This window comes from Topomyia yanbarensis, chromosome 3, assembly GCF_030247195.1.
Source record: "Topomyia yanbarensis strain Yona2022 chromosome 3, ASM3024719v1, whole genome shotgun sequence".
Taxonomy (NCBI): domain Eukaryota; kingdom Metazoa; phylum Arthropoda; class Insecta; order Diptera; family Culicidae; genus Topomyia; species Topomyia yanbarensis.
The window spans coordinates 341,801,510-341,826,352 of NC_080672.1; the positions used below are offsets into that span (position 1 = coordinate 341,801,510).

The following is a 24,843-nucleotide window of genomic DNA, read 5'->3' on the forward strand; positions in this document are numbered from 1 at the left end:
GATGAAGGCAGCGGCCACCAAGTAAAACTTCAACTTATTGTATACGATAAAGTTTCCTCCGAAAATCACAATCCTTGTCAACCCACATTATTGACAAAGTCCCTCGTCCGTCAAAATCTCCCCGTTCCCCACCGGAAAATCGCACAGCACCAGCTGTAGAAATTAGCTAATTAGACGCGGAAGCACCCAACCACCACCCCATTTCCCACAACTTCATATGGCTTTTGGTCCTTTCGTTACGCTTGCCTCCTCCCGCCGAACACATTGCAGCTTTTCCCGATTGAAATAAATTTACATCACTTACCAAAGTCAATAGAAAACTCCTCCTTTCGGGCGGAAGCGGGCTCGTTAGCGGCCCAGATAGACGTCCTTTCGATACCCGGCTCCTTCACCCCAGCGCCCGGCCCCAACTCGTTTCCCCTATCGTCACTCCGCTGCAGCGTTCGGCGTCCTTTCTGGTCCCCGTCTCTAATCTGACCTATTATCGGGCGATTTTGGCAAAGCTTCTTTTCTTCCGTCGGCGAACAACTTTCACGCAGCTCAAATTTATCACCATAATCCCTAGGGTATTTTCCCTTGGCTGTGCTACCGTGCGAAGCAGCAGCATCCCTTTCGGTGCCCATGTCGTTGTCGGATGTAGACGGAATGGGATTCTCAGTTGGCAGTTCTAGATTCGGCTGTCGTTGGTTTCGGTGCGGAACTGTTTCCCGAACCCGTCTGACGCAGTCATTAGCCTTGATGGAAGAGTTGCTACTGCCAGAAGTGTCACCGGTACCGTCCACGCCGTGCGCAGGAGAGGCTCTTTCCAATGGTGGTTTGACTTGAGAAAATTTCGGATTACCTGGGAGGATGGTGTGCTCCGGGGGGAGTGTGCCCGTGTCGGTATCACTCAAAGGTACGCGCTGTTTTGAGCTGAATAAAGAGAAAGGGATGATATTTATGAAAGAAGCAGTGATCAGCAATGGTTTGACGGCAAGGTGTTTTAGATTTATGACTACGACATAAATAAATGTGACAACTTGTTGTTAGGCAGGAAGTTTAATGCTGATTTCGTTTTTAGAATCGAGTCGCTCTAGGTTCGCTCTGAGCTGTCACTTTTGTATGGATTTCGTAAATATTAGAGCGAACCTAGGGCGACTTTGATCTAAAACCGAAATCAGCATAAGATGAAACACTTCGAGACGTGTACTTTGATCTGTGGCTTGTACAGCCGTTGCCATTCAAGCAATACGTCAACAACTAGTACCATTCAAGGTCGTCTTTTTGCCTCATCACACTAGACTAGAACCAATCACACATCCGATATTAAAAAATAAGGAAAGAGATATTGGAGAAGTTGGCTAAATTTAATGACATTTTCGTATTTGACAGTACATTACACTGGCGTAGTCGGGGCTACACTGATTTGAGCATGAGTGTAATCAGTCTATCTCTTTTTTGCACTACCCCGGCCAGCTTTAAGAAGAAAACGCAAATGGTTTAGTCCAATCAGTTCAGACCCGTAGCCAGGATTTCGTTTCGGGAGGTGCTAAAAACTAATGTATTAATTCTAATGATTTGAAATAAGCCCTAAAACTGAACGAAATGTTGGAATGTGCTTAGTAAAGACGCTTTCAAAATAAAGACAATAGAAACTTAAAATCCTAAAAATATGTTCCCAGTAACAAGAAAGGCTATGGTTTATTGTCGAATTATTGATTTTGAATTCGATTTCTATTATTTACTAGCTAACACCCATCGCGCGTTGCTGCGACTTTTAACGAAATAAGAGGACAACACAATTTGTTCTAAATTGTATATATATATATATATATATATATATATATATATATATATATATATATATATATATATATATATATATATATATATATATATATATATATATATATATATATATATATATATATATATATATATATATATATATATATATATATATATATATATATATATATATATATATATATATATATATATATATATATATATATATATATATATATATATATATATATATATATATGGGTATTCTAGGGGCTGGTATTTTCACACCTGATTACAATCCATTCGCACTACAATTAACTATAATCACATAGTACACGGCATTACAAGAACAAAAATTACACATATTACAAAATTGAATTTTAACATCTAAGTCAACCTTCTTAGTTTATTTTTGAAAACATCACAAGATATAGAAAAGTCAAAATGGTCATAAACACTATTAAAAACGTTGGAAATCGCCCTTATGGGTTGACCGTTTTGACCGTACTCGGTGCGTTGAAACTCGAGTCTTAAAAAGATGGGTAGGTAATGTCAGAGACATAACCGAAGTGAAGTAGAATACACTTAGGCTGTTAATTCGAATGCTGCAATTTTTGCTATCTTCTGCATTAAAATCAGCTATTTCGATATTTGTTATGATGTATTGTGCCCCGTTGTTGTGGTGCATTTTACCCCCGCACAGGTGCGTTTTGTTCTGCCCGTTTTTCAAAGAACTATTTATAATGATTTTGAAAAATTGAATATTTTTCATGTTCCTGAATATTTTGCAAAGCGATTGTGATTTCAGAATAAAATGTTGACTAAATGATATCATTAATTAAATTCTCCCAATTGATGATCTATAGCTAAGTTATGATTATATTTTCTTAGGAGTGTAGCCCCATCTACCCTTACATACACTTGCATTACATTTACATAAATCACTTGCGACGCGTTTGTGCAAATGGAATCTTGGTCATACCTTGGATATTTCAAACGTGCACCCGAGACACATGCGTGGCAAAATTCAAATGTTAGGTTTGATCCAAAGTTTCATGTGGGTAATTACAAACTCGATTATTTTAAGCGGATAGTACTCCCTTTACTACCCACATTACCCCCCGGTCCTGATTTTTGAATATTTCATTACATATATGTATAGAGGGATCAAAATGCATTCGTCTTGCTGAATATGTATAGAAATACGCGACTTTAATGTATGACATGTACAAATAAAGTAAATTAAGGGCCAAAGCGGATAACAAATAGTTTTTGGACTTACGGTAAATTGAGCTCATTCTACAGTTAAGAGCCGGCAGAAGGGCATTTGTGCGTGGGATGTCAGCAATAGAGAGTTAAGGCGAATGCTCTATACATAATATGTTCAAACTTTCACCAATCAGGTTTCTTAGCGTGGAGTTTTTGCAATAACCCTGCAATTGCCACGTATGATAACATCCAACAACGAATGTAGTGCCAGGACATTACTTTTAATAGAGCATTTCACTAGTTGAACAGCGAAATAAGTAAAATCATTTAGCTGAACATAAAATAAACCGGTCTTAATGTGGATGTACAAATCCTGTCATACATACAGCAGTTACACAATTAAACTGTGTTTATAGCAGCATATACATGATATGTAAAAAGTTGTCCCAGTTTGCCCCGAGTATCAAATCAACGGCAGAAACATATTATATTAGTATCCAATAAGCCAACATCATCTCCTACACACAACACAACAACCAATGCTAATCAAACCGTCATCGTCAATCGCATTGCCAAAAGAAAATTAGCCAAATGATGTATTTATCTGAGTCCGACACGCATAATTTAATAAACAAAAGAGCGGGGTATCTCGCACCCAACCAGCCCTTCCCACGAACATACTTGCAATCCGCTTTTGAACTCCAAAAAAGAGCGTTCTGATTTTTTCTGCGATGTGTGCTGATCATTATATGCATGAAACTGGCACGCCTGTGCATCATTGGATGGAATGATGTCTAGCGACAGTCATTGAATATATTCCAACCGAAGAGTTTGCGTTGACACAAAACGTAACAGCTACTACGAGGTCAGAAAGCAAACTGATGCATTTTCTCAGATGTGCCGTTTTTATACCCGGCGAAGTTGATTAGATAACAAAGAGGCAGTCCATGCAACGCTCGCTACTTGGTTGAATTGTACGGACCAATTAGCGCAGATAATTACCATCTTTACAAAATACATTATTTTCGTTATCTATAATAAACGTATATTTTACGAAATCAAATACAATTTACGTGAACATATTTCCAACCTGATAGTGCAAAAATATTGCGATATCGATCAGTACAACGGAAGTTATTCACATTTGAAAACTGGGAAAATATCTCAGCAGAAATATTTGAAAAGGGACCCCCATATTGATACGTTAGAAGTATTCTACTTCAAAAGTTGTGAGATCTGAGACTTCTCAGGGGCACATTGACATTTATTTGTGACAATATATCTGGAGCATCTATTTGGCCAGTTAATATCTTCCCAAAAAATACTGTTCCGCCTTTTGGCTAGGGTTTCCATATCGAGCAGACGACAGCGATCGATGTACGGTGGTAGCTCTGCTGGGTTACGCCACGGAGTTCCAAGAACGAAACCGAATAATCTTGCCTGTACTGCTTCTATTCGGTTGATACAAACGCTCGTATAAGGACACCAAATGGGTGCTGAAACTTCCAGGACAGATCGAACAAGTGAAAATTAGGGTGCCCGCCAACAATATGGATTAGTGAACTTTTTGGCGATTCTTATAATGAAGCCGAGAATTCTATTTGCCTGTGCTATAACATCAGAGTAAGGAATGATCCATAAATGACGTAGCATTTTTTGAGTGATTTTTAAACCCCCCTCCCCCTCGTAGCATTTCGTCACAAACCTCTAAATACCCTCCTAGTAATTACGTAGCTTGACGGTAACCCTGCCCCCCCCCCTTGTCACCGTATTTTTAAAAAAAAATTCTATTCTATTCTCCTTTAAAAAAGCTACGTAGCATGACATGACCCCCTACCCCCCTGGCGTCACACATCATCACAAAATACAAAACTCCCCCCTCCCCCATATAATGCTACGTCATTTATGGATGATCCCTAATGGTTTCTGAATGTCAGTTGTGAGTCCAGAAGTACACCGAGGTCTCTGACAACTGTCATTCTCTCTAGCGATTCTCCGGAGATGGTGTAGTTCCAGAGTGCTAGATTTTCTCTACGTGTAAAAGATATTATGGAGTACTTGGACACACAGAGAGCCAACAAGTTGCGCTTACACCAACTACAGAAAACACATAAGTGTTGCTGTAGTTCCATGCAATCTTCGAGGTATAACATAACAAACGCCATGGAAGAACAACGAGAAAAGCAACGGTCCTAGGTTGCTCCCTTGAGGCACTCCCGACATGTTGATGAAACAGTATGACTCGTTATTTCCTAATTTTACAGATAGAGAACGATTCACGAGATATGATTTAGGCCACCCTATCTTTGCTAGTAAATTGAATAATACCTAAATTAATTACATCATGAGGGACATCCTGAAGGCAATGTTCCACCTGAGTTGAGTTGACCGAGACTTTTTTAACTTACTTGAGAAATGCTGCGCAAACAGGTCACAGATACCGCTTGTGGTGCTTGATGTTTCATCTTTAAGGAACATACTGGAAGGAAGCCCATTTTCTTTGTGTTTCTCGTCAACGAAAGACCAAAACTGCTTTGGATTTTGTTTCAGGTACGGTTGGGTTTGTGCTGCGCGTCTTGAATAGAGAGAGAGCGATAATATGTCTTGGAACTGTTACTGGCTTCAATAAACTCTCGTTTTGTAACGGGGTTTCGTCGGCTGGTGTAATGCCGAAGCGCAGCTGCTCGCAATTTTTTCAGATTACGTAGTTGACGATTGGACCATGCTAGTTTCGGTCGGGGACGTGGTGCGGGAACATGTATTATGAAAAGCTGTTTTAGGACCAGTGAAAGTTTTTCTACGGCAACATCTACATCGATCAACAATGTCTCCCAATCGATTGCCTGCAGTGAGTTTTAAATCTATGGAAATCAGTCTTCGTAAAATTGAACTCCCTGACATCCAGCATTTCGTCCTAAACAACTAACTGGGAACAAATCTGCGTTACCATAAGAGGAGAATGGTGTATGTCACAAGCAACTAACGACTCAAGGGCTTCTGAAGCGGCGCAGTTAATAGAAGATTCTTCAGTTGTGAAAAAAAGGTCCAGGGTTCGATTTCGTCTGTTATTTACTGTACACATTTGCAGCATGTTAAATACAGATATTCCGTCCAGTAAGGCAATACTCACGCTCGAAAAGGTTGATTCAGAAGGGTCTGGGAAGGCATAGCCGGAGGAGGTACTTTTCCACAGAAGACCAGGTTGATTATAATCACCAAACAGTAGATGAGCCGTGTTGGGTTGTATGGAAGTTGCTATGTCAAGTGCTGAGGCTATGTGCTTCCGAATAATATCTTTATCACTTGCGGAGTCCGGGGGAAAGTACACTACACCCACACAAATATAAGTATAGCGACAGCGAAAATCTTCCCATGGTTGTTCAAGATCGGTTCTATCAGTTTTATGTTTGGGCGAGAGCCGGTTGGACACTGCGATAAGCACACCGCCACCACGTTTTTTTTCCCTGTACTGCTGGATCTCGATCGTTACGGTAAGCTGTGTACTTTGAGCCGAGTTGCTTTGATCATTCAGTCACGATTCGGTTAGAACAATAATATCATATTCGGCGTTTGAAACAGCGATGAACAATTCTGACATATCAACTCGACATCAGTTGATTCAGTCTGTAACGTAACTTCTATTGATAAAAGTCAAGGCAAAAGAATACAGTATGTTTTATTTCATTGTTACTATTATGCGTAGAACATTGTGTAAATGTTTTGAAATAATTCGTCTGAACATTCCAACTCGACAACATTTCAGTTCGAATTTCTACATATTAAAGTACCCCCCCCCCCTCACCCCTCACTACGCTCTATTGCTCAACTACCTACGCTCATGAAATTGAGCTAAGGCTTTTGAATAATTCATCCAAACATACCAATGTGGTAAATCTAAAATATATAATGTTATTTTGAAATTCTATATGAAATTCCATTGATACATCCGCAGTGTTAGCAATAAAAATGATTTATAGCATTTAATTCGATGTATTGAACTATGAACAGCTATAACTTGGCTTAGAGGCATTCTAACACCATACATCCTTCAGCAAAGTTGTTCAGCATATCCTGGACTATACTTCTATCTATTTGATGGCATACTACAGGAAGAATTGTAGTCTGTAGAATTAAAAATGCAAAAATGTAGGTTTTCCCATACTAATCTCCATACAAATTTCAAACGCAATGCGCCACGCCGGGTCAACACCAATCGACCCCAAATTTTGCACAGTTGTTTAGGACCCTAAAAGGTACCAAAAAAGTACTGTGCTCGGTTGATGTGGCTATGATTACGTTTTTCCATATAACAATGCCCCACCCTAATATACATTCATTGTATTTACCTGACAGGGAAAGGCCATAACATAAAAGTTCCGTGAAGAGCAGATGAACTTTGTTGATGGAATCTGGATGATTGCAACTGTCGGGAATCTGCAATTGTAGATCTAGTTTAAGGTGCGCAGTATCTTGAGTAGCTTCGGGAGGACATATATCCTCCTTAGCTTTACCTGACCAGGAAAGGTCGCTGCCGTAACATACAAGTTCCATGGAAAGCAGATGAACGTCGTTGATGGAACGTCTTTTGAACTGTGCAATGATTGCTACTTTGAATAATCAATCAGGTTTTTCCGCTTTTCGAAGTGTTTAGTGTAGACCGGGCAATGAACACTCCAAGCAGCGTGATTTGTATCAATTGGGGCATTGCAATTTTTTTTTCTCAAAGCCGCCCCCCCTCTCATATTGTGACAAATCTCAAAGTAAGCTCAGATGATAAATTTCACATCATTTGGACAATTCTAGACTCCCGCCCACATCGCTTGAAATTTTTTAAATTGGTTCTATGGGAAAATATGGAGGAAAAAATAATAAATGCTATAACTTTTGAAGCAGCAATCAGAAAATTACAATTTAAAACCTCTTTTATAGACCTGTGCGCCGCCGCGCCACGCCGCCGCCGCCGGTATTTTTTAGCGTACGCCGACGCCGAACGGTAGATCGGCGGCGCGCCGCCGATGCATTTTTCCCGCGCCGATAATTCGCGAACTCTAAAATTGTTGACTCTTACTTTTATCCACAAATCTAGGAACATTGTCTATGGACCGAATATACCACGTTAACTGATTGATGATTTATCACATCTTGATCATTATTTGGTATTAGGGGACGTCAATTGGATTACTAAATTAAAATAATCTTGATATTTTCTCGAAAACCATTACACGACACTCGTTATATAATTCAAAGATCCATCCTTGCTTCGTCAACTGGTTATGATTGTGAGCATATAAGTTTCAATTCACCATTCGTGTGCTTGAAATGGTCCACAAATAAAAAAAAAACTTCCACTTTCAAGATATATGTGCCTGAAATTTACGATTATGTGCCTGATCCTAATCTTTGCACGTAATTAATTTCACTGGAACGCAGTGTATTATTCATTGATTTTTTAACCGATTCTTAATTCCTAATATGCTACACACGATTCACCAGTCGAGTTCGTGAAACTGTTCATGATGTAATCCATGAAGTAATTAATTTTCCACATAATCTTATTATACTTACGTAAACAATTACAAGGAACTCATACCTCATCTTCCCTTATTCATGGATTATTCGTTCTGCTTTTTGGTTTTGAAATTTCTATGTGAGCTATTGTGTACAACTGCTAGCAACCAGTCTCATAGGCACGAGCATTAGATACAAAGACATTACTACCACCTGTAACCCTGTTATTCCTTTGTTAAAATTCAGAGAAATGTTCGGAATTAAACGAAACTGTGCTGAGCAAAATACATTACCTAGCCACAATTCATGTCCGTGAAATAATTTAGAAAACTATAAGACACGTGACTCTGTGTAAAAAATCCAACGGTAAGCTCAAGACTAAAGTATCACGATAACACGACGAGAATTTACGAAAATCGTTGCACGTTGTTCAATTCTTGACTGTTTTAGTCAATAAAGTCAATACAAATCAATGTTTCATTTTCAATACGAGGTTTATTTATAATTGATTGAATCATGACCTATTTTAAAAAAAATTTCTCGAAGAATAGTTGAGCAAAGTGATCTTGACTTTTCGCGACGCTGGTGCACAGATGTGGCGATGCAGAGGGTAAGATTTATAGTCTCATAAATTATTCATCGTGTGATCTAGCCCCACTCAAGAAAGATTTTCAGTGGCAGTTGCACCAGCCCGGTATCACAGACAAATAAGACATAACACGAGATGAATTTTTATCACTCGTAGAAAAAAAGGTCGATTTCAATTATAAATCGGTGGCGTTATTGAAGAGATTTTGACACAGAGCTAAATGCGTTACTTATTTTCCGCACCCACCCGAAAACGTTACGGTCTTTTTAATCTCATGCAAACCAAAACAAACAATATGGGCCGGAAATGTGAAATTCATTCTTGTCGAAGTGCCCAAGGTGGGAGTTGTTCACAACCATTTCTTAAGTTACAACACGATGCCGATCGGTGAGTAAGCACATAACAGGATGTTAGTAATTTAATTGATTCGGTGTATCGAATGGATTAGAATTTGTTGGTCCCCGGAACTGCTGGAGAAATTGGCGGGGTGCAGGTGCTACGAAAACTAGAGATACGCTCAGACCATTTTCAATCAGACTTGTTTTGTGATCAGTTTCATCCTAACAGGAGCTAACACGTCAAGTCGTGGAATGATTATGATTGATAGTAACTGTATATTTAGGTTTCGTCAGGGTGTAGATCTGTAGGATTCCAGCACATCGAGCATACTTTGCACTCAAGATAGAAGTAGACCGTACGTTGTAAGAAAATGTAGTGCCAGGGAATCGTATTTCTTATCATCGTGGCGATTTTGTACTTACAAGAAGTAAAAGTAAACACCAGCCTGGAAAATGAAGTAATGTGTCTACCTTGAAAGGTGTCCTTACACGATAATTAAAAGTGACATTTCTGCGCAGTAATGCCAACAATAACGCCTTGTGTTAGGGTTTCTGATATCTGTGGGATTCTAAAAGAGCGACGGTAAACAACCCAGGGACAACTTGACAGATAGTGCTTGTTTCATATATGCACCACCGATTTGATGGTGGCGCTAGTATGCCTTCTCGAAACGAAAAAGTTTCAAGAGAAAAGCGTTTTTCGTTACGTGTGTTATGAACGCCGTCAATGCGGCTAGAACAACATTTAGAAAAAGCTTATTCCAAAATGTGAATAAAGAAAACTATTATTAGAGAATAAATTTATCCCTAACTGATAACCGTCAGCAAAGTTACATAAATCTTATTATATATTTAGCTGGAAGTCGTTGTTTTTAACAACCGGCTTTTGTCCTTCCTAAACATGTTTTGGTTTTCTTGTTGTGTGAAGTTTGAAATCGTTAAATCATTGGTGCTTTTTATCTCGAGAAATGTAAATGAAAAACATTTTGGCCAGTGAGAGTACATCACCACCAAGCTTAACAATTCGTTTTGAATAGAATTTGTGTTTTTATCAGAATTCTTGCAGCAAAAAGAAATGGTAGAAATGCTTAAATTGATTATTTTCCACAGATATGGAAAATAATAAATGGGATGCGCCTTTTTCAAATTTTGCTCCATTCGAGCCGCCATGACATCACCAAATCACCCCAAAATTTGCTTATGAATTCATTATATGGGAGCTGTCAATTGTCTCCGGGCTTACGGTAAAGATGACTAAATAGAAACAAAAAACAATGGAACGACAACAACAATTAATTTCCTCAAACAAAACAAAAACTGTTTTACCGTTGCTTATTTTCCCAAATATAGAACAATAAATAATTATTTTGGGTCATTGAAATACAGTCGTTACTCTGCATTCTTCAAATTTGTCAATTGCAATCATTATTTCATGCAAAGTCGTAGTATGCGACATCGACAATTTTTCTATTTCGTTCTTCAAATTTTACAACTGTAAAAATTGTTCCACCTTTCATTTATTATCTTGCATTTGGCAAGCAGGGTGGGCACTATTGGAGCTTCAGCTGAAAAAAAAATTGATATGGTTGCGAGAATTACATTTTGTGCAATGTGTTCAACAGATGTCGCTAGTACATCGTGGGCGATGATTTTTTTAGATTTTCTTTAAGCTGTAACGTTTGTTTGTATGTGCTGTGAAGTCTGTTACAATAGAAACCGAAAATTTGGGAAAGGAATTGTACTGTTAAGATTTTTTTTAGTTACCTAGGCGTCAATATTCGTCACGCCGACACACGCCGGCGCGCCGCCGCCGATAGGGTCCAACGGCGTGACGCCGCCAACGCCGCCGCCGCCGGCCAAAAATGTCGCTTACGCCGCCGCCGATTAAAAATGCATCGGCGCACACCTCTACTCTTTTAAAGTAAATAACCTTAGTATTTGAATGGAGATTTTTCCGTTTCTAGAAAAATACGGGAAAGTGGGGTACTGGGTCATTTTGGCCCCAAAATCCCCTATTTTTCTTTTTTTCTTTTCCGTGATGCAAATCATACATATTTTGCGATTTTTCTAATGTGAAAAAATCTCAGAAATCGAACGGAACCTTTTTGACCTTTGTCCGAATACGAGAAGTTGGGGTTATAGGGCCTTTTGTCACTCATATTAAATTTTATCATTTTCTCGTGCATATATCTCTATTATACTTCACTGAATTTTAATAAATTGTACCTTATTGAACGTAGAAAATCCTTAGGAACAAAATAAAAATAGATTCGTTACCGATGAAATTCATAAACATCAAATTATCTGACTTATAGTCTCAATTACACATTTTTATCATAAAATCGCACATATTAACTCCATTTAACAACAAAACTCTTATTAAATTTACTACTTTTAGTGTAAAATTCACTGGGGGATCACTTGAAAAAAGTTTCCATCCTGAAAAAAATGTGATTTGTAGAGTTAATGTCAACAAATTTGATGTTTCTGAATTTTACCGAATCTATTTTTGTTGTATTTCTAAGAATTTTCCACGTTCAACAAGTTACATTTTATTAAAATTGATTGAAGAATAATAGACATACATGCACGAGAAAATGATAAAATTTAATATGAATGACAAAAGGCCCTATAACTCCAACTTCTCTTATTCGGAAAAAGGTCAAAATGGTTTCGTTCGATTTCTGGGATTTATTTGCATTAGAAAAACTGCAAAATATGTATGATTTGCATCACGGAGCAGAAAAATTATTGAAAATAGGAGATTTTGGGGCCAAAATGACTCAGTACCCCACTTTTTCATATTTTTCTAGAAACATGAATATTTCCATTCAAATACTAAGGTTATTTCTTTTTAAAATGAGGCATAAATTGTAATTTTCTTATTGCTACTTCAAAAGTTATAGCATTTGATATATTTTTCCTTCATGTTTTCCCATAGAATCAATTTAAATAATTTCAAGCGAAGTTGGCGGGAGTCTAGAATTGTCCAAATGTTGCGAAATTTGGCATCTGAGCTTACTTTGACATTTGTCACAATATGAGAGGGAAGGGTGGGTGGGAGGGGGGGGGTGCTCTGGCTTGAGAATTAAAAAAAAAATTTGAAATGCCCTAGTGTCAATGGTAAGCTTTCTATTCATGTTGAGATTTTCACAGTTTGCACACTTCTGCGTCATGAATTTACATGCTTTCACGGAGTGGTTTTCACTGCTGATTGGCACTTTGAAATTTCTGCTTTGTATTCATTGCTCTTGTGTTTGTATCCGCAACATTTAAAGCATTTTGTCACCTGCAGTCCATCAAGCAATCTGTATCGGTCCCACCCGCAATTAAGTTTTTCTTTCTGCATGAACGCAGTGAACGTTTTAGCATCGAGCTCAACGATAGCGCTGCAGTTGTTGAACTGAAATTTCTCATTGCGGTATGCTTTTCGAAGTTTGAAGTGCGTCAGGTTTTCAAACACGTCGTTTTGGATCACTAATGTTTCTCTCAGCTCATTTTCATCCAGTAAGTACATCACTCATACTGACTAGCTTGATAGTGGGTCTTTAATTCTCTCTGACGCTGACATCGTATTTGCCACCCATGTTTTGCTCTACGTGTTTCTTTCGGAATTCCGACGTCGGAAATGTTAGTTGAAGAAGTCAGAATTATGGGTAAGCGTAGCGTAGTTGGTAAATCCATTGCCTTGTACGCAGCGCACCTGGGTTTGAGTCCCGACCCCACACATACACTGATAATATAAATTCGTAAATATAATGAAATCGATCATACAATACACGAATTCATTCGTCGTTTTCTGCAACGAAGTATTTTCGTGCATTCTAAATAGTAGGTTTCGTTCATTTCATGAACAAGAATGGCCGCTTGGTGAACGAAATCTTTCGTAAATTTTACACATTTAATGTATACTGCACGAATGTTATCGTTGATAACGACATTATTTTTCGTGAATGAAACGAAATGTTTTGTTTATTTTAATAAACGTGTGTGTATATTACGAACGATTTCGTTGGTCGCACGAATTAATTTCGTTTATCTTAGAAAAGTGTTCGTATTTATTATCCTCTTATTGTTTTCAGTCGATCTTTTGGGATCGATGTTTGACAACATAGATTTTTTTTTATTTAAAAAAATTGATGTTGCCAAATCGATTTTACTGTGGTACGAAGAAATGGTCGCTTGATGAACGAAAGTTTTCGTGAATTTTACTTATTTAGTGTACATTGCACAAATGTTGTCGTTAAAACATTAATTTTCGTGAATAAAACGAAATGTTTTGTTTTTTAATAAACGTCTATGTATATTACGAACAATTTCGTTGGTCGCACGAATTCATTTCGTTCATCTAAGAGAAGTTTTCGTTAGCATATTCTTTTACATTGCTCCAGCAGAGAAAAACTCAAAATTATTCATGCAAAACCATCGAGCGATGGCTCAACTGAATCCGTACTGCTCCGGATTCTGGATCAACTAGAAGCGAAAGAGGTTTAGAAAATCTTCCTGAAACCGGTGGACATGGATACGGCTACTAAATAGCCAGATCGAGACCGTCGTGAACATCAACAATTACCTGACGTATAGCAACAATGACTCCATATTCTACCTCTATTGAAGCTCTGTTGACGTTGACGGTTCGACGAATGGTGCTCGTAAATATTATAAAGATATTCGTATATATCAGCGAACAATTCGTTTGCCGAACGAAGCTGTTTCGTAATAAGCCAACGAAAGTCGTTTCGTGGGTTTCACGAAAAATTCGTAATAAAAAATAAATGTGTTTCAATAGAACTACGAACGATTCATTATATGTACGAAAAATTCGTATATTTTATGAAAATTATCTGTACGAAACTAATGCATAGCGATTTACGAATATATTTTATCAGAGTTGGGTTAGAAATTTTTCATAAGAGATTTTTCTAACCTGAAGAGGCGAATGACCGTAAGGTTAAAACCTCTATAATCGAAAATAAAAACAGTCAGAATTCCGACGTCGGAAATTCGACATCAGAATTTCAACGTCGAAAATTCAATGTCGGAATTCCGATGTCGGAATTTCGATGTCTGAGTTCCGACGTTGGAAATTCGACGGCGGAATTCCGACGTCAGAAATATTAGTTGAGTAAGTCCAAATTCCGACGTCGGAAATTTAGATGAAAATCGACATCAGAAATTTCATGTCGGAAATCCGACGTTGGAATTTCGACTATGTAAAGTCGGTGTCGGAAATTCGAACGCCGGAATTCCGAAGTCGGAATTGTTAGTTGAGAAAGTCAGAATTGCGACGTCAGAAATGTTAGTTTAGTATTTTAGAAATCAATTTGAATTTGCGCACAAATTTGTGAAAACGTCGGAAATATTAGTTAAGTTAGTTGAGGGACTTCCGACGCCGGAAATTCGATGCCTGAATTCCGACGTTAGAAATTATTAGCTGAGTGAGTTGAGGATGTCGGAAATTTAGACGGAAATCCGACGTCGGAAATTCGGTGTCGAAAATCTGATGTAGGAAATTCGACGTTGGAATTCCCAAGTCGGAAATTCGACGCTGGAATTCCGACGTCGGAAATTCGGTGTAGAAAATCCGTCGTCTGAATTCCGATGTCGGAAATTCGACGTCGGAAATATTAATTGAGAAAATCGAAATTTCGACGTCGGAAATTTGACGTCGAAGTTTCGAAACCGAATTTCCGATGTCGAAATTTCGACGTCGGAAATCCGATGTAGGAAATCCGACGTCGGAAATCCGGCTTTAGAATTCCGACGTCAGAAATCCGGTGTCGGATATCCGTGCTCGGAAATGTGACGTCGGAAATGTTCATTTAGGGAGTCGGAATTCGATTCGGCAGGTTCTGCAGAAGTGCCGCGAATACAACGTGCCCACACATCATTTGTTCATCGATTTCAAATCGGCGTATGACACAATCGATCGAGATCAGCTATGGCAGATAATGCACAAGTACGGTTTTCCGGATAAGCTAACACGATTAGTCAAAGCGACGATGGATCGGGTGATGTGCGTTGTTCGAGTGTCAGGGACACTCTCGACACCCTTTGTATCTCGAAGAGGGTTACGTCAGGGTCATGGTCTATCTGCTGTTCAACGTTGCGTTAGAAGGTGTAATAAGGAGAGCAGGGATTGAATCTTTGAGGAAACGTACATCAGACTGAAAGCTGAAGCCAGCAGGATTGGACTTGCCATCAACGTTTCGAAGACAAAATGCAATGTGAACCTCCCATCTCGAGTTCGGATTGACGGTGACCAGCAGAGAAATTCAGAGACTGATCTTGGCGGGAAATCGTGCCTACTTTGGACTCCGGAGGACGCTCCGGTCAAACAAAATTCGCCGCAGCACGAAGTTGATTATCTACAAGACGCTAATTAGACCGGAGGTCCTCTACGGCCGCGAGAGCTGGACTATGCTCGTGGAGTTTTCGAACGAAAGGTGTTGCGTACCATTTATGGTGGCGCGCTGACGGATGACGGAACTTGGCGCAGGCGAATGAACCATGAGTTGCATCAGCTACTGGAATAACCATCTATCGCGCATACCGCAAAAATAGGACGTTTGCGGTGGGCTGGACACGTTGTAAGAATGTCGAACGATGACCCGGTGAAGATGGTTCTAGAGGACGACCCTACAGAAACAAGAAGACGGGGGCGCACAGCGAGCACGGTGGATTGACCAGATAGAGGACGACCTGCGGATCCTTCGAAGACTGCAAGGCTGGCGACAAACAGCAATACACCGAGTGGAGTGGAGACGGTTTCTGCATACAGCAAGAGACAACAAGGCTCTAGCCTGAACGGTAAGGTAAGTAAGGAATTCCAACGTCGGAAATTCGACGTCTAAATTCCGACGTTGGAAATTCGACGTCGGAATTTTGACTTCGGAAATATTAGTTTAGTGTTTTAGAAATCAATTTGGATTTGCGCACAAATCTGCGAATTTCTGACGTCGGAAATACGATTTCGGAAATTCCGACGTCGGAATTTCGGTGTCGGAAATTCGATGTCGGAAATTCGGTGTCGCAAAGCTGACGTCGGAAATTGGATATCGGAAGTACAACGTCGGAAATTCTCACGTCGGAAATACAAAGTCGAAAATTTAAAGTCGGAAATCCGACGTTGGAATTCCAATGCCGGAAATTCGATGTCTGATTTCTGAGGTCGGAAATATTAGTTGAGGGAGTTATAACCAGTAATTGTTTTAGAAATCAATTTGAATTTGCGCATAAATTTGTGAAAACGTCGCAATAGTTCAAAGTTGGAATTCGATGTCGCAAATCCGACGTCGGATTTCCGAAAACAAACACTTTTATGTCAGAGTTTCACTCAAGACAGAAGGAACAAAGTGTTAACTTTCCACCAGCAATACGGCCTTCAGTATGAAGCAATTTGTTAGACGCTTATTACGACATGGGAGCCTATTTCTGCCTAAATACGACATATACCACTTGGCAAAGATCTCTCCAATAGCTTCAAATAAGCAACTTCTGCTACCAATGACTTGTTATTAAAATGGTTTTTTTCTACATTTAAACGATTTTCCAATATCTCTAAAATATTCAAATCGGGTCCCTTCATAAAAAGTTACGACGAAGGCAAAAAGTAGTTTGCATCCTTGCAGCCACAGCACATCTGACTAAAAGCGTGCCATATAGCTATGCTACCGTGTTACTTCAAAAACATCCGCCCCACGTACATACCTTCTTAATCTGCCGGATGACACTGTCGATAAGGAAGTCGACGAAGACGTCACTTCCAAATTCGTTCCAATTGCCGCACTTCCATCGACGGTACTAATGGGACAAAAACCGCCATTCCGCCGGTGATATGGAAGCATTCTCCACTGCCGATGGAATGCATCAGCATTATCACCGCTGCCGCTTTCCTGATGCTCCTGGCTGCGGTAGTCGTTTGAGTCGAGTTTCCCATCATCAACAGCACCACCACCACCACCGCTGGGAATGGTTCTATCGCAAGCCGGCGGACGCCCTTCGCCGTTTGCCGGTGAGTGCAGTAGTTTAGAGTCGTTAGCATCATTACCGTCGTCACTTTCTTTTTCTGCCATATTTTTAAAGCTATAATGGTGCCGTAGCTTCCTGGCATTTGCGGTTCCATATGCTAGTTTTTCCTGTGTGACGGTGGAACAGCTCGGCCGAGGGCGCGGACTACTGCCGGAAGGGTGACGATAATTGCGATGGTGATTATTGGTGCTGGCGTTTACTGCCGCCTTTGGCCAAGTGGTCCTCCGGCTCGTCTCCTCGATGCCATTAGCGGAAGGAGGACTTTCGGTTCGATCCAGCAAATCGATTTGCTGGTGGGCTAGGGTTTGAATGGCACTGAAATCGCTTCGCAGGTTGGTCATGGTTGATGATTGGGAGTTTAGGAGAAACTGTTTCGGGGAGAAAAAGGAGAATAGATTAAAGCATTGAAATTGTAGACTATAAGTTGATAAATTTCCGTGGAAGAATTTATATCAGTGTTGAAGAACAAAAATGAAACCTCTTGTCATTTTGGCTATACAAAAACTGAGGCGAAAATTCTGACATCTTATCTAAACTTTACTCAACTTCATCCCAGTAAGCAAAGGAACCTTTCAACTCTTGGGTGACAACACCAAGCTGGGTGGCAAAAAAAACTGGGTTCTCTTCCATGCACCTAACTTACGTTCAACCGGTCGTTCTCGAGGGTTGCGTACAGAAGCCGTTTCTCAGTTTCGTTTCGGACGTGCTCGAGACGACGGCAGCGGCTGGTACTTTCCAACAGCTTCCGATTAAGATCGGCGATAAGACCGCCTTCCAGCGTTTGTTTGTCATTTATCAATGCCTGCAATCGCTTTATTTCCCCTTCCAGATGCTCTTTCTGCTTCTGATGCTGCTTCTGTAGATGCTGCTGATCAGTTAGCGCTTTTTGGAGTTCCTCAGCTGGCGCCAACTTAGCCTCCTCCTGGACAGCCGGGTTGGTCTGAAAAGGGATAATTGGGTTAATTTCGAACATTGCACAAGTACAAAAAAGATCTAAAGTGATTAGGAGATTTATAATTAGTGAGGATTGGGTTCTTGGAATCCTTAAATCTAGAAGTTTATTATCCGAATTTTTAATATATCCTGATGCAGTAAGTGGGCCTCAAACTACTAGAAAATATTCACACAGCATTTTAATGTCTTGGATTGCCATTTTTCCAAACGTCATACATGCGATAAAGAAGCCTTTGGCATCATAAAATATATTTCAAAACTTTCAAAGTGAAATTGCTTATGGAAATTCTACCCATTAGACACCCCCGCTTGTTAATGTGCACTCAAGTCCAACAGACATTTCATTAATCAGTTAAGCAAAGATTTCAAATCGCATTCTTGCCCGAAAGACTCGACGCTAAGTGGGACTATTTTCCGTCATTACCGGTACGACATTGCCAGCTCGGAATTCCTCCTGTCCTCATGAAATGCACATCAGAGTATAATGATCGTCCCCCTCGAAGGTATTGCGAAGAAAATTAATCTTTGCTGTTTCAGAGTAACGTTGCCTGAAACTGAAGAAGTGGCCACCATAGTGCACTAATCAGTTCAGCTTTCAACGAGCCGGATCTGTTCCCCGCCCTAGCTTTCGTGCCCCTCCCCCTCCTTCTCCTTCCCCGTTGGAATGAGAAGAACGAAGTTTATCTTCTCTCCGCTGCAAAATTACCGTTAACGTATCTGCAGCGTGGAAGAACTTGGACCCCGCTCTTCAACATCACAGTAAAATTATCCTCGCTTCTCTTATTGGGAGGAGGATGCTAGTTTTCCGGGAACTGACCTCCGTTTAATGGGTTTAGTTGCTGCCGCGAGGGATGGGGAAGATAAAAGTGAAATAAAATGTATATTAATTAATTTTACCGTTCTCGTTGCTTCAGCACAATTCCTTCTCTTAAGCATAATGGACAATACGCGATGAGCTAGCTATAGGACAGAATACACGTCACTAGAATTTTCAACTTGTTCGTACTAACTTTTCTTGTTTTATCTTCGTTTCAGGTGAGTGAATCATTATCGCAGACGTAATACTTTCTGCGCGTCCGGTGAGCGAAGCTACTTTAGGTAAGCTAAGCAAACATGTCCCAACGCTAGTTGAGTCGAGAAAATCTGTTATGCATACTGCGAACGATGAAGGTTAACCCGTGCAGGTGCCCGCTGTTAGACAAAGTTTATGCAATCGGCCAATGGTTCCGGTTCAATCCCAACCGAGGTCGTCGGAATTTTCTGAGGTGTAATATCTCTAATTACGTCCTTCCCTTGGCAGGGAGGTAAATCCGTTTGCTCGGGTTGAAGGGCTCTCTGACGTCGCACAGTGGGAAAAAAAAGTATCAAAAACACGACTTTAGTCAATAGCATGAATCAGAGTCGGAAATTTTTTTTTCATTTGCCAAAATCAGGCGAAACTGACAAAAGAACGAAGCTTCTTTCCATACCACTAGCACTTTGCGAAAACGAAAATGAGACAACGGCCTAGGACAACACATGCACGTAGCAGAGCGTTTTCATTATTCCCTCCGCACACTCGTTTTCGCTTTGAGATTCAGAATGGTATTGGTAGCTTCGATATTGAACTTACTGCTGGGGAAACGAAAATACACTAGCAATGATATTTATTTGCCGCTGCTCGATTCAGATGATTTGCTAAGCTAGTGATGGTATTGTAAGACGGAAGCCTGATAGATGTGCATATTTCTCGTTTTAACTATGGTCTAGTTGTATTTTTGATTTCATTTTATGAATGAGAATCGAAAATTACTGAGCATACATCAAAACGAAATTGACACTTTGGAATGTCATAAGGAAACGAAAGTCGCTACTTCTGTTACTCGTTTTCGTAGAATCGAGAGGGGAGGGGACAATGCCTTTATTGTTTTATTTTTTATGCATTAAGAGATGAAGGAGGCAGGGAAAAGACGAAGATGAATTCTTAGTCGTTCATTGAGTAGGTATGAGAATTTTAGGCTCGGAGCGTGATAGATCGCTAAGTGCGGCTATCGAAAATATGCGCTTCTTATGCAAAAATGTGCGGGGAATAGATTACAGGTTTTTAAAACGACCGCAAAGTACGCTATCATGCTTGTTTTGCCCTAATTCTCCTTTTAGTTAGTGTTTATTTTTATTACTGGCTGTATACAGGTAACCTTTGATGCAACGTACCCTCGATATGGCGTCACTCGATATAACATACATTTTTCCTCGATATAACGTACATATTTTTTGATTTATTTTTCATATCCAAATTTCTCTTCAATTACGCATGTATGCCTTATTTTAAGAATTCAATATGTTACACACAATCTTGAAACGTACTAATTGGGCTTCTTATGAGCATGTTAGCAATTGTCTACTTCATTGAAGACTTTTTCCAATTTCATTTGCGTATGATCGTAATTTATCTCTATGAATAATATAAAATCAGTAAGTTCTAACTGAAAACTAATATTAATAATATTGGTGTGACCATTGTTGGTTGGTTGGTTTCAGGACTACGGAATCTGATTTTCTGGGCCGAATGACAATGTTTAAGTTCCATGGTATGCTGTGCCACAAAAAATAGCGAATTCAGTTCTTCGGACTACAGATTTTTTTTATCATTTTCGACATTTGGATCATCAAATTACATCAACCATATGATCTACGAATCATATTGAAAGTGATGCGGACACATTTAACTCCGATTTCGGATATTCCGTTCCCTGGACCCTGATTGTTTTGTCTGTTTTGCATTGATGTTGCCATCATGTGATGCATGAAATGAAGTCCCCTTGACGATCTACGAGTAATCCAGTGATATTTACCAAAATTTTACTGCTGGTTTCTGAGACTCCTGAATCCGGTTAATAGAATCAAAGATTATTTTCGAGTCCTATTGTGTATCACTTCAAATAAATCGATGGTGGAAATATGAAAAAAACATCTTTTTTATGGAACCACTATAATTTTCTTATGAGAAAAGTTGTTTTACACTACTAGGTATGTTAGATTTTCAAAATTAGTTACGCGTTATCAAAATTCTACAAAATAAAGTAACATGAACAACAATTCTGTAAAAAAATTTGTATACTTCAATATAACGTACAATTCGATATAGCGTACAATTTTTAAACAGAGATGTACGTTATATCGAAGTTTACCTGTAACTTGGAGAAAAACAGAATGCGTGCTACCATAGTTAGTGTTTCTTGTGCAAAAAAAAATCAATGATTCTATAAAAGATAGTAGGATTGTCCGCGTAAAACATTTTAATCTGTGTTTTCCTTGTTTTTTCCTTTCCTCCACTGGAAAACAGACAGAGAAAGAATTACCGGAGCGGTGAGAATGAAGAAACGGTGAAAATTCACCTTTATTGGAAACACTGAGAAAAGATATGTCCTCAAGCAGGGATCAAATCTGCGATCTCCCAGTCTCTAGTTAGGAGCGTTAACCACTCCGCCATCGAGGAACTGTGATGATGCCATCACATGTTCCCAACAGTTTCGTGATCACCGCCGCAGTCTCCAATACTCGACAAACATATGATTACGGCTTAAAAGCCAACTGTCAAAATTCTGTTTGAAAGGAAATTCCGGGAAAACCGTTACTCACCAGTCACAGATGTTGGTAGTAAACAAAAGAGAAAACTTTTCTCTTTCATTAACTGCCGTAAACTGTGTTTGGCGATTAACGGATTGTCCGGAATTTCACTTTAAAGAGAAGTTTGACTGTTGGCTTTTAAGCCGTAATCATATGTTTGTCGATAATACCTCCTAATTGACCCAACCCTATTGTCGTTAGCATCTTCCGATAGGCTTTGAGGGCAGACATCAACATGCCCCTCCATAGCTCTTTCACTGCCAAAAGACTGGCGGCGACTGAGTTAGGAACGGGGGCAAACAGTGATAATAAATATCTCAAGCCTTGAGCGCAGTCCACTGGACCAAAAAATAGATAAAAAGAGAGATTTGGCCCGATCGCTGAGAGGGAGAGGTGACGATCTGCTTATAGGAGACAGTGGGGGTCGATGGGTCGTTTCTTTATGGGGACATTCAAGTGTACTGAAATGCCCTCTACAAAAGTTTAGAGAAAAATCAGAAATATTTAAACAAACATGGTGCATTTTATTCACATTTTCCAGCACGGGATTTAAAGCATTTACTTTATGAAAAGCATAATATTAATTAATACTCTTAATAATGTCGTAAATTAATCGGTCTTGAATCATATTTTGCAATCTATTTGTCAGTTCAATATGAAACGAGCGCACAATAACGAAAATTTATCATCACCTTCACTAGAGTCACTCAATATTTACGTTTTTCAATAGAGTATTTATGAATGGTAACCGACTGCAAATGGTGGTATTTTAAGCTGAGAAACATCTTCAAAATATCTATTATCGATTTTGTATGGCTAAAATGTGGTAGGTCCACGGAAAATATGCAAATTATGAAGATTTTGGTAAGTGATTTTTCCCCGATATTTTAACCTCCACGCTCTTCTCTCGCTCGAGGCATCCATATACAACTATCTCTCCCTGCACGAAACTTAACCTTTCTCATTCCAACTAACGTGCGCGCGTATGGTACAAATCAAATGCGACTCTCGTTGGTGTCAGGAGTTACCTGATTTTTCTTTGACAGTTAAATGTCGCTTTAATTCCCCTATTCTCACCGTTCCGGTCATACTTTCTCTGTCTGTTTTCCAGTGGACACGTTCATAAAAAATTTTAATCATTTTTACCCCAAGTCTCCCAAATTATTCGGCTTTTAGTTCAACTTTACTCAACATCTTGGAAGCGGGTTTAATTCCTCTGTTCAAAAGTAGTGTTTCTTATGCAAAAAAAATTACAAGGAGTCGAGTGATGATAGATAAAATTCCCGTACGGAACAGGTGAAACCGATTTACTCTAATTTTCCCCAAACTCGACAGGGAAATTAAACATGTAAAGAGTCTGAATGCAGTTGATCAATAGTTAAAATGTTTATGTGAAAACCTGTTTTAATCCACCTAGCGGTGCAATTGTGCCTTTCTCAATCATGAACACTAGGATTTCATGGTTGGTTATGTTCATTATAAATTGTCTAATGTATATATTCCTTTTTTATTATACGTGACATGACAACTATATACAAGAAAAAACAAGTCGAAAATTTGAACCATCATAACCAGTAATCAGCGGTTTGAGACATAGTTTGGTTGCCTTGATCAGCTGAAAAGGTTTAAGCACCAAATCTTAGCTTAGCTTAGTCGACCGCCTGTGAGTTTCCCGTGATTGATCAAAGCCTTCTAAAATTGTATATTGAACCAATCGTATGATACTTCCAAAAGGTTTAAGCACCAATTCGGTCAGAAAGTCGATATTTGTCATAAAAATTCCAGATATCATAGGAACTCGACTTTTCATGTATTTTGGAGACATTTGGCATTGAAAATACGAAAATGATTTGTGAAATTTAAAGGGATCATGTCCATTGAAAATCATTCAGTTCCGTCTCATATGGTTATTTCATATGTGAACGGACGGTTCAGTCTATACTCCCGGAATCATATAACCGATCCGTATGCAATTTTATAAACGTCTATGGGGATATATACCTTTCATTTGGGACTAAGTATGTGAAAATCGGCCCAACCGGGGCGCTTCCGAAACTGTCTATGATGGTCATTGTGATCAACGAGACTTTGGTTAGCCGCCAGCGATCTACAACTGCAAATACAAGTTGTTTCACATACATTCTTGCGAAATTTATACCTTTGTGCATTCATCGGTTTGAATTGGAATTTTCTATGTGACCGCACGCCACAACCCGTAACTTCGAAACCGTAAATCGAAACGGATAGAGATTTAATACCAGTTTACGGGGTTATAAAATCTTTCATTTGAGACTAAGTTTGGTCCAATCGATCAAGTCGAGAAACCGACGTAATTGTTTTTCAAAATTAGGATACTTCCGCCTGAAACTTCGAATGACTGTTAGGGACCTAGAACTACAAATCAAAGCAGTTGTGGTCACATTTAAAATAAAATCATCTTGATATATACATCGTGGTATCCGTTGAAATCGGGATTTTCTGCGTGATCGTACTCATCACCCTGTAATTCAGGAACTGTAAGTTGGATCCACACAAAATTCAATAGCAGCCGATGGAAAAGTTGTAACTTATTCTTAAAGTTTGTGAAAATCGGTTGAGAACATTCCAGAAACCGATGTGAGCAAATTTTAACAAGATTTTCTATGTAACCGTGTTCTTCAATTCGTAACTCCAGAACTAGACGTCGGATCAAAATGAAATTCAATAGCCGCCGATGAGAATATTACACATTTTATTAGAATCTTGGTTTGTAAAAATCGGTTCAGCCATCTCTGAGAAAGTAGACATTTTGTTGATATATTCGCACTATACACACACATACACACACTTACACTCACA

The 24,843-nt window shown here is 39.2% G+C and overlaps 2 protein-coding genes across 4 annotated transcripts in view; one reads left to right on the top strand and one right to left on the bottom strand.

The window, feature by feature from the left end:
• LOC131693700 (glucose transporter type 1) overlaps nt 1-24,843 on the top strand; it is a 704,006-nt gene that overhangs the window by 175,597 nt on the left and 503,566 nt on the right. The window lies entirely within an intron of this gene.
• LOC131688135 (uncharacterized) overlaps nt 1-24,843 on the bottom strand; it is a 174,073-nt gene that overhangs the window by 80,438 nt on the left and 68,792 nt on the right. Inside the window, exons 4-6 of the mRNA XM_058972288.1 lie at nt 18,086-18,382; nt 17,122-17,810; nt 305-912 (exon numbers count right to left, since the gene is read on the bottom strand). Of these exons, the coding sequence (XP_058828271.1) occupies nt 305-912; nt 17,122-17,810; nt 18,086-18,382 (1,594 nt within the window). The remainder of the gene's footprint in view (nt 1-304; nt 913-17,121; nt 17,811-18,085; nt 18,383-24,843) is intronic.